Below are 16,277 nucleotides of genomic sequence, written 5' to 3'. Positions count from 1 at the left end.
TGAACTACAAATGCTGTTGCGTCTTCTCCAAGTCTGTATTTGAACTGCCATAGTGTAATCTGGTCTGCTCTTTCCTTTCTTCTACTAATATATGAGGAATATTCAAGCCAGCCTGGATAGAGAGCTAACAAAGCACTGAAAACAAGGGTCAGGCAGCTGTGTTTTAAAGGATTCAAATGAGCCCGAATTAGTGTATCTTCTTTTACTAAGCTTCATAAAAATGGAAGGAGAAAAAAAAAAAATCACAACGTAAGTAATTTTTATCATTATATAATTAAGATAATAAGAATGAATGTTTACAGCATCTATCCGAAAGTTTTTCTATAAAAGTAAAAATTGCACTGTGCTAAGTCTGTCACAAACTTGTCTGTCAAAAGATACATCATATGTGACACATACTAGAACTGAACACTGGTTAAAACCTATGTATTTTTAAAACACTTTTTATTTCTTATTCCTATATTTTTACTGGGTTGAAGAATTTTTCTGAAATTGCATTTGCAGCACGCTCCTAAGGCCACAACAGTACTATAAGAAAAGATTTCTATTTGAACTACAGTCATATATTTACTGGCGGGAACGATGAATTCTCCATGCAACTCGTATGTCATCAGTGGCTCTGGAAGGCTTCTGTAAAACAAGGATGACATAATAGATTTAGCTATATTCTTTCCTGTCTGTATTTATTCTAAGCAGGAAACCTTTTTAACGTTCAGTAGTATAATCCTCACGCTGGAGGCAACCATTGTTACGGTGGCCCTTGAATTCAATGATTTCCAGCACAAATGGAAAACTTGGCATTATCGGGAAAATAAGACTAAATACATCCATTCACCTTCCATGAGCAGAAGTGATCTCTCCAGTCTATCATAAAGCAGCTTTCCAAATTACAACACCAAGACTGTTTCTCAAATGAAGACTGTACACATATACTATGTAATTAATTCTTCATTTGTATTTTTAAAATACAAAGAATCACAAGTCAATGCCTTACTGGAAAGAAATAAAGGTCCCAAAACAGTTAATTTTGCTGAACAGTCACCATCCACAAATCAAAATTCTAAAGCATTTCAAATGGAAAAATTGAAACTGAAAACCTTAGTCATCAACGAAAAATGTACTGAATAATGGAGAACAGAGTTAAAACATCACAGTTAAAACCTTCATTTATTAAGTTGACTTTACTGCTGCTTATAAAATACTGGAGTAAACACTCAGATGGGAAATACTGTAGGCGGGAAATATTTCATCATGTGCACTTTTTTTTTTCTTTCCTACTTTTTTTTTTTTCATTCTTTCCTACGCTCTGTAAGAGAGACTCTTCTCTTGATAATAGTTCTTCAGCATTCTTTGATAGTGGTTGCAGTAATACTTTATTTAATAAAACCAGCAGATTAAAAATACTGTATTTATGTTACACGATGAGAGAGACACAAAAGTTCTACGTTCTATGTTCTTAGGCAATTTAGTAAAATATCTTTATCAGGAATTGGCCAAGCCATTTAAACAGAGAACATACCTAAAATTCTTACTTTTAACACTCAAAATATTATTACTATTGCACCTAGAACATCAGAGCAAGGGCCAGAAGGACAAGAGGAAAATATTAAAAATTTCAAAACCTTTTCCCTTTTCATTCTACCACATTAAAACACAACAAGGCAAAAAATTCTTTTAACAGTCTTAGCTGACTCTCAGTAACAACTCTCAGCAAGTTTACTAACGATTCTGGTTTCTGAACCATCAAAGAAATTCTTATGAATGCAGTGAAACACAAAAATGTTTTGGGGCCTGTCTCATATGAACATGAGTATTAGTGTTGCTAAATTATTTTGCTTCTCCCAAGAAAAATAACAAACATGGTATTTGCACAAAATGAACCAAAATATAGGAAAAGCAAGTAACGTAGCTTAACACTCTGCATAAGAGAATCAGAATACAGAATTCATAGTCTAAAAAATAAAGAAATGAGAGAGAGAGGCTTACCGCAGATATTGTTTCATAGCACTAGTAATTGTCTTCACTTCCCAGTCTACAGAGTTTTCCAGGTCAACTTCACTGCAGGTTTTGGCATCTAGAAAATAATCAGAAAGAGAAGAGGAACATGAAAAAAGGGAGTTCTAAATCAGTATGCCCTACATGAACAGCAACACATAAAATTTGATCATTATGTATTTGCTCACATGAACACAGAAGTAGTATGTCCTTCTTACTATTAGTTAATACTAAGAAGACTTAATATCCAACCTCTTTATAAATTCTATTTCCATATTTTGTTTAAAAAGTATTTACTGCTGATTTTTTCTTTAATGAAGGATTAAAAATCACTGTCATGTAAAAGGATCTTTATAGCAATTGTTATTTTTACACCTTTGAACATAAAGATGTGCACAAACACAGAAAGAAGTACAAAAACACTTTAGAAAAAAGACCCACTGAGCATAACTTATCTTTCCTTGTTTTCTTTCATTATTTAAAATGCAAGTACACTGAAAAATCTTTCCAAATTCTTTCCATAGTTTTGCTTGTAAACTGTTACTTTGGACTGCTGATGAAAATGGCCAACGAAGTGCAGCATGACATTCCTTACTGTGTGAAAACCTTTAAGAGGTGCTTCAAAGGTAGAAAAGGGAGTCTTCTCTATCAGTAAGTTTCCTCTACAAGATGACCTGAATGTTTCCCTTACTTGATCACTTTTAGCCAAAGGGAAAAAATACTTGCTTGCTTTACCATTTGTCAGGTTCACAGAACTTCTCCACTTTTTACCAGGTTAGTTGGTAGAGTCTTATAGCAAGACAGATGAAACTGAATGGTCATGTCTGAATGACCCATCAGGTGAAAGAATTTGTTGACAGAACATAGCAAACAACGCAGCACACTGGAATGTTTTGCAATCAAGAAAACCCTTTTGGCCTCAAAACAGGAAGCAATAGCGAGCTGACAGAGGAAGATCACATGTATATGGCCAAACTAGCCCAATGTATTTCGTAACTTCAAGTGCTTGAGCTTCTGTTATTTTTACTGCTACAGGTTTCCATCAGTCACTATGGTAAACTACAGCGCTAGCTGACACAGATTACATGTTGACCAGTTCACACAATTCAGAATTCATTTGTTACTTTGCTTGTCAGACAAACGACAGACACATTTAAAAAACCAAATTAGGATCCCTGATTAAAGGTGCAGTCCTTTTACTGGGACTAAATAATTCTGTTCTAAAGACTGTGCCAAGCAATTATTTCTGTAACTGAATATTCTCCCTCATTACATCAATTATTTAAATCTCATTTTAAAATACAAGTCAGATAGCATTTTCGACCAAATTGTTACTAGCCAACCACCACCCAAAATACTCAAGGTTGTCTCAGGAAAAAGTTTCTTTTTTCTTCTTTTTAGCATGCTAGCTGTTTCTGTGTTCAAATACTCTTTTTTGAGAAGAAAACCTTTCTACCAAATTAATTAAATAAAAACTGCCATCATATCAGAAACTAGTGAAATCTATGGGGATTTTGTTACTAAGCCACTATGTAATACTCAGTTTTTAAATAACTGCTTCGTAATCATCAATCTCCTTTACATTCAAAGGATGCACTCAGTTATGTGAAATTTGTTGATGAATTTGGGGAGGAAAATAACAAGTGTCTGAATGCCAAAGCAAGCCTCTTGAAATACAAAACAGAAGGTATTGCAGAAATATTTCATTATCTCTTGGGGGAGGGGAAATCTGACCCTGCTACCAACCCCAAACAATCCCTAGTTTGACTGTAGAAGCTATCAAGACTTAAAAGACATTTTTTTCACTTTTGGTTTGACAGTTGCCCTACATAGCTCTGTGCCCCACCACCCTATACATTTGACTGTTCCCGCTCCATTTTTCCCTCTACTTCAAACATCCCAGGCCATTATCCGAACTGGAACTTCAACTAGGATTTCAAAAATTACTCTACTAGTTTTCATGTTACTTGTTCACATAGCAGCCACTGTGCACTGAATGGCAACTTTACGCATATAAAAATAATTGTGCACATTTATGGAACAGCTTTTGACAGATCAGCTATAAATTTTATGCAAATCTTTCTGACAATAAGGGAGCTAGAGTTTACAAGAACAGTCCAGTTCACTAAACTAGGTTAGGAGGAGACTCTGCCTGCTTTCATATGCAGTATGCCCACTGTAGGAGTGTATGCATACTGTCATTTACTGTATATAAAACAATAAGAAATTCAGTGTATTTGTTTTGAAAGCTGCTGGCTTTGAAAAGGCAGAGGTACTTGAAAGTTTTCTTCTACAACATGTAATGTCTGGCATTTTTCACATCAGGCAGTATCAGAAATCAAAATTGAATTCATCAGTAGAAACTCCAAGTCCTTAGCAGTTGCTTCATCATGAGCAAGGGTCTGTTTGAAAGCTGATCTATGTAGTAGTTTGTATGAAATCTATGTAGGCAGCTTGTATGAAATGAGCCACATTGGATCTATAACGCAGATCATAGATGAAAACAAGAATTGGACCCTGACGCATTTCAAGAACTGAGCCTCCTGATGGCTGACAATGCACTCTGAATTGCTTGTAACAGATTCCCATAACAATAGAAGCCCTAACTGTATCCCTGTTTACCATGAGATATCAGATTAATTTAACATTTTCCCTTGAAATGTAATGAGTGTTTTCCTTACCAAATACCTCACTTAAATTTAGATAAGATTATTGCTGCAAAATAGATCACCATAGCACAATGGTAGTTACAAGTAACTTCAAGGACTAAGTTAATTGCAAAATTTACTTTTTTTTTTTTTAAAGCAGAATTGTATATTTAATGGCCGAGTCTCATTTTACAGAAGACTTAGTTTCACTAGATTTTTACATTAAAGATTAAAATCTGTGCATTCATAGTATTAGAAAAGCACATATTGGTCTTCTCATACTCTCTTGACTCTCAATGTACTTTCCCAAATTTTAGAGAAAATATTCCGAAAAAGAGACAAAACTACATGCTATTATGTCCCTGGTTACCATTTGGAAGACTTTTTTTGCACTTTAGGGCTTTCAGACTGTGAACCTCACGGTCAATGACAGGTAGCTTAAAATACTTTGAAATCTTATCAAACATTTTAAAATACAGAAAGTTAATATGAGGTCTTTATGATTCTGAAAAGATCTTTCATATAAAAGGGTATCTGAGAGTATACCCTGAGACAAAGGATTAAAGATTAATCAGTCATTTTAAATCCTCTGTACCACTGTATATCAAAAAGAAACTTATCCTTCTCTGAGGACAGACAGATAAAGAGCACAGATAGGATTGCTTTCAACAAATCATCAGAAAAAGAGCACCTGCTTGCACCCTAACTTTTTTCTGTTCAGTATTTTGCCTCATCTTGATACCACTGTATTCTTCCTACTTTAAATAAATATATGAATCTTGGGAATGACAAAAAATGTTTCTAATTTTAAAAAATAACTAAAAGCAGATGCTGGAATCCCCAGTAAACTTCCAGCTGCTACTGAACCACTGGCAACCTGAGTCTATTTAATTTGGATACCACTAATGGCAGAGAGGAAAATTTGCCTGCCAGACCTGCACGCCCAAACTAAGCCAGTAAGTACAAAACTGAAAAACATTTTATGATATCAAATGCATTTAACTGAGACTCTCTGAGTGATAACACATCATTCTTCCTACGGTCAATGGCTAAAGATGGTAATTGTTTATTGAGGCTAACTCCAACAGAGATAAACAACCACAAGAATCTGTTATAGATCAGTCATTTTTATTAATCCCAGTTCGTATTTCCAAAAAGAGGCTTTTGCTACAATACTTTAAAGATACAGGCAGGTTTATGTGCACTAATGGAGAACTTCAGGGTGCTGTTAATATTGATTAAAGTAAGCCATCATAAATTAATATTTAGCAAGGTCATTATGACAGATTGATATGACATGCAGGTCCTCAAGCCTGATGTCTTATCATTTCTGAAGAGACAGCCTGTTTGAAAAAATAAAGGAAGCAAAAGAAAAAGTCTTACAGGTGGCACTGAACTGACAGCAGCATATAATATAAAAGCGCTTTGTCATTCACATAATGTCTGGGGTAATGAAATGAATTCACTTTCTGGCTTCCTCCAGTTTGCAGTGCCAAAGAACACTGTGTTATCAGCACAGATGGAGCATGCATGGTTCTGGAGAAGAGCCTGGTGCAAACTGCAAACAAGCTTCTTTGCATACCAATGAATCCCTGAGAATCAGACCTTTGCTGTCAAGTGACAGGTTTGGAAGCTCTATAAAAATGAACTAATCCCAACGGTCTTGTCTGACTGCATGTACTGTCAGCGCTCAGGACAAGAAATGGGGAAACACAGTACATCTTGCAGTCATGGCTACTACTTTGGTGAGAGGTATCAGGCAGATGAGGGATTTCATCCAGGTGGCAATACTACTTTTTTTTCCACCCCACCCCCCCAGGGACAGCAGAGTGGCAAGAGAACTGCAGTCACTGGGATTAAAGATGCATCAAAATTTCCAGAAAGAAAAGGGGGAAAAAAAGTTGCTGAGAATAATTTTATGAATAAAAAAAAAAAAAACAAAAAAAAACTTACAAGCTACACATGGCTAACTAGGTATAAGAGAGTCTAAGATGTTATCCACACTTAAGACCTATACTACTAAGTTTATAAAAACAAATCCTTTCTCCATCTGTCTCCCACCTTGGCACATAGTTATTATTAATATGTACATCATATTCCTCCTCTTAAATCAAAGAGCTCTTTGCCAGTAGGCTTAAACTAAATGCCTTATTTGGCACAGCATGGGCATGTACACCTGTAAATCTTAGACAAGGGAGAAAAAAGGTGGAAACCTCAAACAGTGAAGCAATAAGCTTCAAACTTTCTTGAATTTGGTATTTTTAATTTTCTGATCAGACCCTTCAACTTAGGCTGCTTTAATCCCACTTACATCAACCTTGCACAAGCCCATCATTTGCTCCTAACATGTCCCACAGCAGTTCTTTTAGCTTATTCCTACCAACTAATCTTGGTCTCGCTAAAGCAGGGAAACCTACAATGATATGGGGATTATTTGCATGGACTAAAGCAAACTAGATTTGGCCCATATAAAGAACAACTACAGTCAGATGCTTTTAAAACTAAATATTGACAGTAAAACAACATGAAATAAAATATTGAAAAAATGATTGTAAAAATAGAGGCATACCCATCAACAAACTCAGAAGTCTCTGGACCTTTGAACTCACCCCCACAACTCTGTACAATCCTTGGTCATTTATACCTATTATGCAAAAGGAGAAAAAAAAAAAAAAAGAAAAAAAAAAGGCAGAAGATCAACCACAGTCAAATTTAGCATTAAAACTTTTCCCCAGGCAACAAATTCTCCTCAAAGACAGACAGACTACATAGTATTAACACAGTCGTGAGAACAACATTATAAATAAAGTATTGCAAGAATCCTTTTGTTCTTCTGTGTTTTTAAGATAAGTTCATGTTATGTTTTGATAAAGGTTTCATGTACCTCAATTCCACTTCAGAAACCGGGAGTAGAAGCAAACAGGGACAAAACTTTGCTTGGAAAAAAAAAAAAAAAATCACTGGCTGTTTTCAGTTTTTTAAATGACATTTTGGGTACATCAACATCCACATTCTAATAATGCAAGAACTGAACCAACAAATGCTAAATTAAGATTTCTTTAATAAATGTAATTTTGCTTTTTTGCAAATATGTGGCTGACAAAAGGAGTTTGGATAAAATAAAGAAAAACTTGAGCCTATTCCCAGTCCTCAAAACCAATGCTTTTTCAAGTTTGTAAATGCTTTTCATTTAAGATACAAGGCCTCATTCCAACCCACTGTGGTCCACATACTAGTTACGTCCAGAGGCACCACCACCGGTTACTGAAATCGGTACTTCTGGTTTTGCTTGGGATGAATAACGTAGCCGTAACTGGCATAATATTTTCAGTCCTGTACTCTCATTTCATGTGGACACTGGACCACTTTCCTGTCATTCCTCTGTGCCCTTCCGTCCTCTCTCACACATTCACTTCTCTACCCCTTTTCTTCCCCTGCTTTTGCCTTCCTTCACCACACCCAGTTTTATCCCCAGGGAAGTAAAACTATGAATGTAAATTGAAGGAAAACGGGAGGGAGAGAAGGGGCAGGGAAGGGAAAGGGCAAAATAAGGTATGGCTTTGTCTGCTGCATTGTTTCAGAGCCCATATAGTTGGAGGTAAAATATTACAGTGCTGAAGCTGACATAAGTGTTTGAGAGGCCACATAATAAGTAGCCATCTACAAACACCACCATGCTCTAGCTCTATATTCACATTGGCCTGGCAGAGTAGAAATGCCACAAAATACCTGTGATTCTACTCCAAAGAAATCCTTTCAAATAACAGATTATGTGGTATTCTTATTCAAAATATCTTTCAACAAAGGAAGACTTGTGGAGAATTCCCACTTTCAATACTACACCATTCCAACCCAGAGAAGGAAAATTCAAGCCAGTCGTATGAGAAAAAGTTTCTTCCCAAATAAATATTAGATGATGTAAAAATCATCAGCCTTTTAAAGAATCACTGTCAAACACAACCATAACACACAGCAATAATTCTCAATATGGTGGAGAGAACTTCACGTTTTCTACCTCCTCCTCCTGCCTAGCCTTGTTATGTCTTTTCCTTCTACTCTCATCCCCTCCTCTTCCTCACACGGTCTGCAGCCTCCTCAGCTATCCCAGATCTTTGAAAGCCTGCTGAACTCCTCCCTGTTAGCACTGCTCCATCCCCTGTCCCAGCAGGGATTTGACAGGCTATGGCAGCAGCTCCTACTTCTCTCGGTTGCTCCACCTGGGCAAAACAGCCTCTTTTCTTTCCCTTGGATGCAGGCACCACTATAATGATGCTGAGTCTTAAGCTTGATGTCACGTTCAGAGCTGGCTCAAATTAACAGAATAAGTCAGATCTCCATTATTTTATCCGTGGTTATCAAAAAACACAACCCCAGAGCATGCTCACAGTTTAGCCATGCGCAAAAGAACGAACCGCAAAAACCAGCTATGTGGCCACAACATTATTCTTCTCAAAATATGAAGTTATCAACCCAACCAAGTAAGTTTTCCAATGATCCTCAGAACAACAGTGTGATAGCATGCTATACACCACTTAAAGACTGCCAAGACTAAAAAAAAAACCCCAAACATAGTCCTTGATTCACTCCAAACAAAGATGCACTAGGAATCTGTCCTGACAGCAGCAATTATTTTTTACTTCAAATTTCTCAGAGGTGTCCAGGAAAATTCTGGTACAAAAGTAACACCAAGCTTTTTAATGCTTTGCCAAAATACATCACACTTTTTTTTTATACAATGTCCTCCACTACTTTTAGTACCACAGAACAAGCCTTCTGCATCGTATGGAAGAAGCTAAAAAGCTGAAGAAATACTGTCACAGTCAAATACAGCTCAGCTTTTACTTATCTCAGAAGTCATTTTAATGTTAGAAGCGCAGGAAGTCATGAAACAAGTGGGAACCAAACTGTGCTCACCCCAAACATGCATTTATGGCTTAAAAATAATTAAGGTCAAACCACAGAAACTACTGCTCAATATTAAAACAGATATGATATGCAAAGGTCTCTGAAATTATGGCAGTACTGAAACTAAGACAATCCTCCAGCAAAAACCACGAGTCTGTGATAGCAATTATCAGATAATTGATCAGTTTCAAATTCATCAACCTGAAAAAAGCACAACTAATTGCTAGCAGCCATCAAGAAGTGCAAAGACTAATTAATATTTCAATATAGTTTTAAATGATACCTTTAAACATAGCTTTAAATTATGCTTTATTTAAAATACACAAACATGGCTTCAAACAGCACTATTTCTGATTTAATCTGCACATTTCAGTTCTTCAGTACATCCAAGACTGATAATGCTTGGCATTTACAGAACACAATTGACAAGATGACTCATTGCAAGGAATAGCTTACCACTGACTAAAATGTTGAAGGTTTCAGACACTTTGTCTGCTGGCTCAACCAGCCACTATTGGCAACTTTGAGCGGTAAAGCTCTGTAGCATAATTTCCTTCATATTTACATTACCTCTAGATGCTTGGCTGTCTGATACCTGAATTTGGCACAGGTACACAAGTTGTGAAACGTGCTTAGAAAAATAAGGTATTGTAAGTAAAATAGTAATTTATACTATTGTAAGCAAGGTAAGTAGGCAAATTTTACTTTGTGGCTGGCATTGTACATGTGGCTGAAACAGACTAGTAACATAGCTGCAAATACAACTTTTTATATCAAACTCCACAGTACAGAAACAGCCATACAAGTGACACTAAATTCAAGGTAATGCCAGATTATTTTTTTTGTTACGTGAAAGGGTTTTCTACTTCCTCCTCACCATCTTCTTTCTGTCTCATGAGCAGACACACTGGACAGACAGCTCAATGCTGCCATCTCTCTCTGCAGCTCAGATTAGCAGCTCTGGTAGTTCTAAACTCAAGACAAACACTGCTCTGGCAAACACGTACCACATCCTTACAGAAGGTGCAACCAACTATTTGCACACAAAAACGTGCACAGGGTCTTTACTCCTGGAGCAAACAGCTCTTTGATGTTTCTGTAAACTTTTACCCCATTGTATTACTCTCAGTACAGAATTATAAATAAAATACTCCAAACGGAATCCCAAAACGTTCTCTCGGAGACAAAACACAGGTACACATCCAACCAGCATCACGCTCAGTACCTGAGAGACAGGCTGCATATCTTGATGCCTCAGCCTCTCCTAACAGGTAAAGCACAGCCAATCTCTCATAAGGCAATGCTGAATCAGAAGCTTACATGCATTTTAACCAAGACACTGCCTTTGATTCTTCGGTTCATTCAGAGCAAATAATTTCCTTCTTGGCTTTATAAAAGGGAATGTAACTGAGAAAAAATTATCCAGCCATTGACAAGTTTATGTTCAGTATCTCTGTTATGCTCTTCTCTCTCTGAATACCAGACTTTTTCTGCTATGACATGACAAGACTATTCTCAGTTTCCACCCACACTAGACTGTCCTCTCTTTCCACCCACGCCAACCTCACACCCATTATGATTAAAAGAGATAAAAACATGGCACACAAGCACAGTCTCTGAAGAGGCATCTGTCCTGTTTTCTTCTGCCGAACATAACTTGCCTTTGATGTGTTATCATTAAAGTAAAATAATCAAGTAAAGATTGTTTTAAGAACAAGTATAGGTATAAAATCTGCAGTCTGAAAGACAGATTTTCTTCATCATACAACTATTTGGCCAAACCGTTCCGAGGCAAACAACTGAATGTTTTCCTGGCCCTCCAGCAGCAGAAGGTCCTGCAGGTTCTGCAGAAAACAGACACTGATCATTTAAGAATGCTTCAGTTAGTCTCATGGATGAAGTCAGGATGTTGTTTGTTGGGCTTTTTTTTTTTTTTTTTTTTTTAAATGCAGTTGATGTTAGGTTTAGAATCAGTAAACAGAAAATTATCAACTGCTTGAAATGCAATGGATGAATGAAGTTCATTGGAACACAGCTAGATGGATTGCTGAGTTCCTGGAAAGTAGTACGTCACCTAAACCCATTCTTGAAACCCTAGGAAAACAAATATTTATTGAACGCTGATTTTTTTTTTTTCTTAACTACTCCCCAAAACAAAATTAATAGATAAAAGAGATTTTCATTGGTAGTAATTGCCACAAAGCACTCTATTGACTGCAGGTCTTACAAAGTCTGCGTACAAGGGATAGTGAAGCTGCAGGGTCCAAAGACAGGAAATAACTGCAGCTAACATTGGTAGCTTTAATTCTCTTCCAAGTATGCTTCAGGGCAGATCCCACTACAGGGACACATGCTTCTAATCTATGCAAGCTTATCATCTGTCTTGAACAACAATATTAGGTGGGGTTACACATATATTTTGCACCTTCTTACATGCCCCTAAATCAAGGCATAAAGAACAGAGTGGACTTGAACCACCACTCAGTTTAACCTATCCACTCACAGCCACAAGAAGAAACCCCGTATCTAACCCATTTTTTCAAAATAGCCTCTTCATGAAGAAAGTGTTCACACTTTTTCCACAGTTACATTCTTGTTTCACTTTCCTTGCAGGGTATGAAAGAAACAAGACTACTTGAAGAAAACTATCTGAATGCACCGCACCTATAGACGATAACCAAAATATAGTGTACTCCACACGGCTTACAGTAAGCATGAGTCATAAGGTATTGTAAGATAACCAGCCACTGTGCTGTAGACGAAAACCAGCCATGACTACATGCTACTCTTTTGATAAAATCTGCCTCATCCAGTGCAAAGAGAAGATCCATTCTATACTGAAGCAGGGTTTTGCAGTGAAGGCAACTTATCTGTAGGATGCCAGTTTTATCTGCACTGTTTCCCAGCTGAAATATTCAGATTGTAAATGCCAGTAACTGAAATTTTTAAAGTGATGAGACAGGCAAACCTTATTTAAAAAATATTCAAAAGAACAGAATGAACAAAAATAACACCAGATAGAATATGATCTAATCTGGAATAACATCTTTAATGCATAAGATAGGACTGATGCAAAAAAGTCCAATAGAAAAAGGATTTCAGATACTTCTTGCTGTTTAAATGCTAAATTCTCAATATCACAGAGGTTGCTCGGTCTTACTAATAATATTGTATAGTAAGTGCATACATGGAAGACACTGCTTTTAAGTAAGATCCTGCACTGACAGGAAGTGTGACCAACGCAGTCTTCTGTTCAGCTATCTTATTTAACCTGGACTGTGATACAAAGAAAGATACCAATATTCTGCCCTGTGCAATGCTTAATCTCCAGAAAAAAAGATACAATTCCTGAAAAATCGTAAGTCTCCCCTTTGGGAGTGGGAAGGAAGGTCAACAATTTAGGAGAAAAACAAAATTCACACAGAGAAATTTCAACACCTCTTTTCACAAACTAAGAAATACACCACAACCAATTATCCATTTTCATCTCTTCAACTCTTCTTTAAAAAAAACCACAACCAAACAAGCGGGTTCTCCACACAATACCATATACAATGCAGTGAGCCTCAGAGTGGCTGGCCACCTCACATTTCAGCGTGTCCATACAAGGATTGCTGTTTCCTCACACGGCAGCAATATCAAAAGCTGATATTATCCAGTGCCCAAGTTACACAGGGTCTGTGACACAGAGTCTCTCCACAATCATAGTCCCAACTGCCTCTTGAATACTGTCTGCATACTGACCTTTCACTTCCGTCTCCAGTTTTGGAGGCACAACAATAAGTATATGCAACAATAAGCCTGAGAGCATCCTTGTCTCTGGTGTGAGACTAACTCCACCAGAAGTGCTTCAATACTTTTTATTATTCGCTTGCCTGCTCAGCTCCTGTTCTTCTGCCTTAAGTGACTAAACAGAAAACCTCCGTTCAAAGTCAACAAATGGAATACTAAAATTAATTAGTCTGTTCCAACAGCAAAGCAAAGGTACAGGAATTGCCTACAAGATGCAGGGGTTTTTTCTCAGCTCTTGCGCACAAACATTGGCTTCCTTTTTCCATGAGAAGGGCTATTACTCCCTTCTGAGAACTTGAAAACACATTTCTTGAGGGAAAGCCATTCATAAAAGGGTGGGACTGGACAGAAGGACGCTCCTGCCCTGGTCAGAGTAATCAGTGTAATATCTATCATGTTAAGCCTTTCCCTGAGATCCACAGGAGACCAGATCCCATGGGCCTTCTTCGAGGAGCAGACCAGCTGCTCCACCCCCTCCACAAACAGGTTGTGTTGATCATTACCTCGTGTTTCAACAGCACTGATGCACTTTTTGATGACAGTGAACCCTATCTTATCCAATTGCGCACCTACAAGGAAAAAAGTTTGAAAAGTTTTAAAGCACGATTACAATTGTGTCTTTCACTGAAAAATAAGGCTAGACTTAATCACATAGCTAGTACTTCTCAGGAAAAACCATAAATATTCTGGAACGGGAATACTTCCTCATTTCTTCTAGAGAAATTCCCCTTTTCTCCTTCACAACCCTGCCTAGCTCAAGTAGAGGCTCATTCTGGTGGTAGTGGCTTCACTGAATCTGTTCACAGCAGCAGCCTTTGAAGAATGGGATCTCTGATTAGGTACATAAGTTGGCAGATGCAAAATGGAATTTAACAGTACTTACTGCAACATCAACAACATCTGAGAGAGTTAACCAAATGGGACAAGGAAGTACTTATGATGAAAAAACATAATCATCAACAGCAGGGCTTTTAGTGAGTCCTACCCTAAGCCAACAAAATTCCCACACTAAAGATACAGGACACATGTATATCATTTCACAGCAGTTAATGATCTGACTACATAAAAGCAGATGCATTAACAGGACAACAGCTGAGATCCAGCATTCCTTTGTTGTTCCTATCTTATTCTTTTTCTTCACATCAGAACTTCATTTAAAAGCTTATGTTGCAAAACTACCCTTCTCCCAAACATCTGGCCTTCTTACTCCTGGGGACCTGGTCTTGCACCACAGAAACAACAATCTGTGGAAAAACTTCTATTAATAACACCAGGATCCAGCTTTAACCAACAATTTAATAAAAAAAAAAAAAAAAAAAAGGCAAGCATATATTGCCCGATAATGCAAGAAGGATAACTGTTTTCACTCATATACTTTGCTAACAAAAGAAAGCTAACATTGTTTAAAGAAAGCCATCTCTTCTACTTCCATATTATGGTTTACATTTTAAATACATGCAATCAGTTTTTTTGCTGACCTTTATGTTCAGCTGTGATTGCTTTTAAAACCATACTTATGCATGCTAACAGATGTGTACACACAATCTGGATTAAGAAATTGTGATGAATTTACATACAAATTAACCGGTTTTTGAGTCAATTTCAAGCATGAAGTAAATTGGCAAAAAAGATCAGGCTGTTTCTCTAGCTTATGTCCAGTCCTACAATTCTTATATATGTACTAAACTGCATTACTGTGAAAACCCATTAATTACAAAATCCACAAAGTATATTCAGAACTTGAGATTAAAAATAAAATATTTAATTACATTGGATCCACAGAAAAAAATTTACCTTTGCCTTTCTCAGTTGTAAAATGTTAACAAAAATGAGTTTTAATAGTAATTCAAATACTTACTTCCCTCTCGTTTTGCATTTGCTCTATTCAAATTGATGAACAGCTAACACAAAAAGAGTAAAAAGATATTAATTATTTTAAAGAATTTTATGAAACCAGGAACAAGACACCCCCAATCTTAATGCCCGGTAGGCACAAATACAGCTGTTTACAGCTAGAACATATCACCTCTAACTACAACAGCTCTAACAGTAGGACCAGAGGTCCATGCCCCCTCAGAAAGTAGATAATTGCACTTTTGAAAGAGTGAAAGTTTTAAAATATTCTCAACAAATACAGTTCCTTGGGGAGCAGAACAATGTTAGTTACGGCCACTGAAATTAACTGTGATTTACGTGCTCCATGTTCCTGTGTTTCTCTGCAGGTTAATTTCCCACAGTTCAAGTTCACTCAAATCATTGTGAACTCTTTAATGAATCCTGGGCTTTATGTCCTAGCCTGGCATTCCCAGAAGTTGTAAGCTTACTGGGGAGTCCAGCTCAGACAACATGCGATGGTAATAAACACCTCTGCAGATGAAGCAAGATTTTTACAACAACAATGTTAATAAAACCTACTGCTAAAATCTGCAGTAGCCAACTACTGGGCACAGACACATGATTGTGTCATTGACTAGAAAACCCCCTTATTTTTGGCCCACAAGACCAATATAATATTTATGATTGTAAGAATAATCTGCAGCGTGTTTCAATTCTGCAGTTCAGACCCATTTCCTGATGTGAATCAGAAATGAAGCAAATTCAAGCACAACCTCGTTCCCATTGATAAGGATTTTTTTGATCTAGTTTAAAAAAATAATAATAATACCATATAACTAACTCACACAAGCCTTGCCACTGGAATGCAGTATGTCAGCATAAGGCTAAGTGGACATACTTATACTAGACATTTTCTAGAATACCAATATCATCATTGTGATGGGAAACCATTTCTAAAAATTAGTGCTGTCATTACAATGAAAAATATCTCATATCAGCATTAGCAGTTATCTACACTGAGCTTTACTGAGTTACTCATGTCTCCTGAGTTTTATTTCAGTGTTATTCTTTCTTCATTGAATCTATCATTTTGCAAACTAC

The 16,277-nt window shown here is 36.9% G+C and overlaps 1 protein-coding gene across 2 annotated transcripts in view; it reads right to left on the bottom strand.

Moving 5' to 3' along the window:
• ARHGAP10 (Rho GTPase activating protein 10) overlaps nt 1-16,277 on the bottom strand; it is a 154,216-nt gene that overhangs the window by 60,255 nt on the left and 77,684 nt on the right. The window contains exons 12-16 of one of the 2 annotated variants that reach the window (XM_069780471.1): nt 15,199-15,241; nt 13,844-13,909; nt 7,213-7,287; nt 1,987-2,074; nt 572-630 (exon numbers count right to left, since the gene is read on the bottom strand). In XM_069780471.1, the coding sequence (XP_069636572.1) occupies nt 572-630; nt 1,987-2,074; nt 7,213-7,287; nt 13,844-13,909; nt 15,199-15,241 (331 nt within the window). The remainder of the gene's footprint in view (nt 1-571; nt 631-1,986; nt 2,075-7,212; nt 7,288-13,843; nt 13,910-15,198; nt 15,242-16,277) is intronic. The other variant, XM_069780480.1, reaches the window with a different exon arrangement.

Source organism: Haliaeetus albicilla, chromosome 1 (assembly GCF_947461875.1).
Source record: "Haliaeetus albicilla chromosome 1, bHalAlb1.1, whole genome shotgun sequence".
Taxonomy (NCBI): Eukaryota; Metazoa; Chordata; class Aves; order Accipitriformes; family Accipitridae; genus Haliaeetus; species Haliaeetus albicilla.
This window is presented reverse-complemented; position numbering and strand designations above follow the sequence as displayed.